The following is a 5,225-nucleotide window of genomic DNA, read 5'->3' as shown; positions in this document are numbered from 1 at the left end:
AGAACTGATGCTTTTGAACTGTGGTGTTGGAGAAGACCCTTGAGAGTCCCTTGGACTGCAAGGAGATCCAACCAGTCCATTCTGAGGGAGATCAGCCCTGGGATTTCTTTGGAAGGAATGACACTAAAGCTGAAACTCCAGTACTTTGGCCACCTCATGCGAAGAGTTGACTCACTGGAAAAGACTCTGATGCTGGGAGGCTGCCCCTCTGGGGCAGGAGGAGAAGGGGACGACAGAGGATGAGATGGCTGGATGGCATCACTGACTCGATGGACGTGAGTCTGAGTGAACTCCGGGAGCTGGTGATGGACAGGGAGGCCTGGCGTGCTGCGATTCATGGGGTCGAAAAGAGTCGGACACGACTGAGCGACTGATCTGATCTGATCTGAAGAGTTCAAAAGAGCGACGGGCAGTGGAAGTGGGTGGTATAGATGGTGCTGGATCATGGGGCTTATTGTATTATCCTTATTGTATTATCCTGTCCACCTTTCTACAGGTTTGAAATTCTCCATAATGATTAAAAAATATTTATTGATTGATTTATTTGTTGGCTGAGCTGGATCTTAGTTGCTGCATGCAGGATCTTTAAGTTGCACTAGGCAAACTTAGTTACAGCACATGGATTCCCTGACCAGGGATCAAACCCAGGCCCTCCACATTGGGAGCACAGAGTCTTAGCCACCGGATCACCAGGGAAGTCCCTCCATAATAATTTTAAAAATATGTGTACTTAATCAAGGGGCTCGGAGAAGGCAATGGCACCCTACTCCAGTACTTTTGCCTGGAAAATCCCATGGACGGAGGAGCCTGGTGGGCTGCAGTCCATGGGGTCTCGAAGAGCTGGACACATCTGAGCGACTTCACTTTCACTTTTCACTTTCATGCATTGGAGAAGGAAGTGACAACCCACTCCAGTGTTCTTGCCTGGAGAATCCCAGGGACCGGGGAGCCTGCTGGGCTGCCGTCTATGGGGTCGCACAGAGTCGGACACGACTGAAGCGACTTAGCAGCAGCAGCAGCAATCAAGGGGCTTCCCTGGTGGTTCAGATGGTAAATAATCTGCCTGCAATGTAGGGGACCAGGGTTTGATCCCTGGGTCAGGAAGATCCGCTGGAGAAGGGAATGGCTACCCACTCCAGCATTCTTGCCTGGAGAATTCCATGGACAGAGGAGCCTGGTGGGCTACAGTCCATGGGATTGCAAAGGTCAAACACGACTGAGCGACTAACACTTTCCCTTTGTTTTTTTTTTTAAAAAAGGAATGATTATCACCAAGTGTGATCTCGGGGAGCCGGGCTGGAACACAGGGACTTCACTAAAAATGTGGGGCTTCACAGAATGGCATTGTCCGATTCTGTGGCCACCAGCCACATGTGGCCACCAAGCACTTATTGGATGGCTAGTCCTGACTAAGATGTGCTGTAAGTGCAAAGTACACACCAATTTTGAAAACTTGGTACAAAAAAAGAATGTAAAATATCTCATATGTTCTTTTTATATTGGTTCCATGTTGAAATGAGAACATTGTGAATACATTGTATTAATTAAAATATATTATTAAAATTAATTTCACTTGATTCACAGATATTTATATGCTCATGTTCATGGCAACATTATTCACAATAACCAAAACATGGAAGCAACCTACATGTTGCTTCCTACATGTTGCAACCTTTCTATATCATGCAACCTGCATGATGACTACAAGCAGTCATCAATAGATGACTGGATAAATAAAATGTGACATATTCAAGGGAATATTATTCAAGCCTTTAAAAGGCAAGAAAATTCTGTTACCTGCTACAACCTGGATGAATCTGAGGACATTATGCTAAATGAAATAAGCCAGTCACAACAGGACAGATACTGTATCATTCCACTCATTAGAGGTGTGAGACCATTCCAATTCATAGAGTCCAAAAGCAGAGGGTAGTTGCAAGGGGCTCAGGGGAGGGGTAGGGAGTTATTGTTCAAAGGATACAGAATTTCAGTCTTGCAAGATTTAAAAGGTTCAGTGGTTAGATGGTCCTGCCCGTTGCACAACTGTGTGAAGGTACTTAGTGCTACTGAAATGGACACTGAGTAACAGTTAAGATGGGAAATTTTATGTTACATGTAATTTACCACTATTTAAAAATGAATTTCACCTGTTTCTTTTTCATATCAATTAAAAGACACTTGCTTCTTGAAAGCAAAGCTATGATAAACCTAGACAGCGTATTAAAAAGCAGAGACATCACTTTACCGACAAAGGTCCATATAGTCAGAGCTATAGTTTTTCCAGTAGTCATGTATGGATGTGAGAGTTGGACCATAAAGGAGGCTTAGCTCCGAAGAATTGATTCGTTTGAACTGTGGTGCTGTTCAGAGTCCCTTGGACTGCAGGAAGATCAAACCAGTCAACTCTAAAGGAAATCAACCCTGAATATTTACTGGAAGGACTGATGCTGAAGCTGAAGCTCCGATACCTTGGCCACCTGATGCGAAGAGCTGACTCATTGGGAAAGACCCTGATGCTGGGAAAGATTGAAGGCAGGAGAAGGGGACGATAGAGGATGAGATGGTTGGATGGCATCACCGACTCAATGGCCATGAGTCTGAGCAAGATCTGGGAGATAGTGAAAGACAGGGAAGCCTGGCATGCTGCAGTCCATGCAGTTGCAAAGGCACTACTTAGGGACTGAACAACAACAACAGAAAATTTTAAATTACATATGTGACCCATGGTATATTTCTACTGGGCCGTGCTATCATAGATACATCTTCAAACATAATATGAGTGAGTCAGTAGAATCCTTTGAAGGCCAATGAAGTTAACAGGAGGGAGAAGGCCCAAAAAGGGAAGCCCAAGGATCAAAAACGGGGCCATTCAGGGACAAGATGTGAAAATTGGCAGGTGTATAGTCAGTAGAGAGAAGACCTCTGTTGTATGTACAGTTAGTACACAGATGTGCCAAGTTTCCCTTTGCTGGGATTCCAGACTCATCAAAAAATTGTGAGAACTTACTCTCTAAGGCCCCCGATACACAGAGCATAACTATTTGGGTCACTGTAAATGAATATCCCCTACAGTTATAATACAGGGTCACATTTGGGTATAGCCATCCGTTTCTTGTGAGTTTGGTTAGTGGGGTTCAGTCCCTGAGCCCACTGATCTGAGGGTGCCTGCCAACATGGAAACGCCGGACCTGCCAAGTTGCAAACCAGACCCTGCCCTCAAGGACAACCGCAGGCTCCAGCTGGGGGTCTTCTGTCCTCTACAGCCTGTCTGGACAGTAGAGGGCAGTTCCCTGAGGGCAGGATCGGGCCTTAGTTACAGGGCCGTGTGTTGTGCTTCTTAGCGCAGTGTCTGGGATGTAGGGTAAGCTCAGAAAAATGAAAACCTTAACCACCTCCCCATAACAGATCCACAACTTCCCCAATGCAGGCCATGTATCCAGGCCCTGCCACAGCCCTCTGCCTGCACTGGGGAAGCAGAAACCGTTCCAAGCACAGGCCATCCTAAAGTCCACTCCGACCAGCTCACCTGACCTGCCAGGCCCAGACAGGCTCCCTCACCCTCCCTGCGGCTATCTCTGCCTCTCCCTTAAAGAGGGGAGCAGGGTAGTTGGGGTGAGGGGTCACTCACTCGAGGCTGCCAGCCCCCCCGCAGAGGTGCAAGGGGCGCCTCCCGTCCTGGTCAGGGATGTTGGGGTCGGCTCCTGCCACCAGCAGCACGTGGACGCAGGCGGCGTGGCCCGCGGCACAGGCCTCATGCAGGGCAGTCCGGCCCCCGGGGGCACTGTCGGGCCTCGCCCGCCGCCTCAGCAGCAGCCGCAGGATTTCCACGTGGCCCCGGCTGGCCGCCACGTGCAGGGGGGTGTCAGCTCCTCTTCATAGGTCAGCGACCAGAGTCCTAGGGAGAGATGGGGACACAGGACCTCAGAGCCTGGGTGGAGGCAAAGACCTGCCATGCAATGGGGGGTGGGGGTGGGAGGTGGGCAGAGGCTGGGAAGCCAGAGCCCAGGCTCCTTCCCAGGCTTCCCTCCCACCCACCCCCCACTCGGAGCTCCGAGTCCCCCCCACCCCCACGACCCTGGCCCATACTCAGAGCGCGGATGTTGAAGCGGAAATCTCTCCATCGCTCTGGGTCGCTGGTATCAAAGATGGAATCCGGAGCCAGGCCGTTGCTGGAGTCGGCCAGGATGCGGGAGACAGAACCCACGTCCCCGGCCAGCACTGCCTGCCAGAAGGCCAGGGCAGGTCCCGAGGCCGTGCGGGTGACAATGGGCCCTGGGCCAGACTCCGGGGACCCTCCGTGGGGCTTCTCCACCAGCCTGGCACAGAGGGCGTGTCTGTCACCAGGGGGCTCGCCCTGCCCCCTGCACTCTTCTGGGGACCAGCTCATGAGGGCAGGGTGTAAGCGTGCAGGGGGTGTTGGGGGAGGGGAGGCGGGAGCCCAAGAGGAGGAAGAGGGGGACGGGCCAGCGTCTCTGGGTCCTCAGCGTCTCTGAGCTTGAGCTGGCCACTCACTGGGCTTCAGCAGGAGCTATTCTGGGCTCCGCATGACTTGTCTCCTGGGCCAAGGTTTAGGCAAGCCTCGGGCTGGAAGGGAAACAGCCCCGGGGCCTGCTCCTTATCCTCAAGCTCTGGGTGCCACCGCTCCCGGATCCCCTGCCCTCAGCCGCGTCTGGGGCCCTCACCCCTCTGGCAGCTGGTCCAGCGAGGCTCCGCCGCCCGGCTCTCCAGCAGCAGGTCGGCCGTGCTGTGTGGGGGGAACAGCTCCTGCAGCCTCGCCAGGTCTCCCGTGTACAGGGCGTTCTGTAGCGCCATGTCCGGGCACAGCAGTGGCGGGCGCCCAGGGCGCTCCTGGGCCGTGTGGGACCAGGCCCCCCAGAACTGGCCGGCCGGGGCCGAGGGGGGGCACCCCAGAAGGCGTCCCTGCTGTGGAGGGGAGCTCCTACTCCCAGGCATGGCCACTTTCAGGGTGAGAGCAGGGCCCTGGGCTATGCTGCTGGCAGTTGGGGCGGGTGGATTCTGGGCTGAAGCCAGGCTCAGGCCCTGGGGGGTTGGGGGGGTGGGAGGGGCAGGGAGCACACAGAGGCCATGCCATAAATAGCCCATCCATAGGCCATAAATAGCCTGGACATCCCAGCCTTGCCAAGCAAGGAGGCCTCAGGCTGGGGAATTAGGGAGGAGCCTGGAGGAGGTGGTCAGGGCGGAGCTCAGAACTTGCCCCGCAGAGC

The 5,225-nt window shown here is 53.2% G+C and overlaps 1 protein-coding gene across 1 annotated transcript in view; it reads right to left on the bottom strand.

The window, feature by feature from the left end:
• ASB10 (ankyrin repeat and SOCS box containing 10) overlaps positions 1-4,471 on the bottom strand; it is a 14,556-nt gene extending 10,085 nt beyond the window's left edge. The window contains 3 exon segments of the mRNA XM_010857240.1: positions 3,629-3,863; positions 3,866-3,895; positions 4,087-4,471. Coding sequence (XP_010855542.1) covers positions 3,629-3,863; positions 3,866-3,895; positions 4,087-4,387 — 566 coding nt within the window. The 5' untranslated portion in view covers positions 4,388-4,471.
• Positions 4,472-5,225: the final 754 nt, after the last annotated feature.

The sequence above is a fragment of the Bison bison genome, unplaced genomic scaffold (assembly GCF_000754665.1).
Source record: "Bison bison bison isolate TAMUID 2011002044 unplaced genomic scaffold, Bison_UMD1.0 scf7180017864379, whole genome shotgun sequence".
NCBI classification, from domain to species: domain Eukaryota; kingdom Metazoa; phylum Chordata; class Mammalia; order Artiodactyla; family Bovidae; genus Bison; species Bison bison.
Note: the sequence above shows the minus strand (reverse complement) of the source record. Positions and strands in the feature narration are given on the sequence as shown.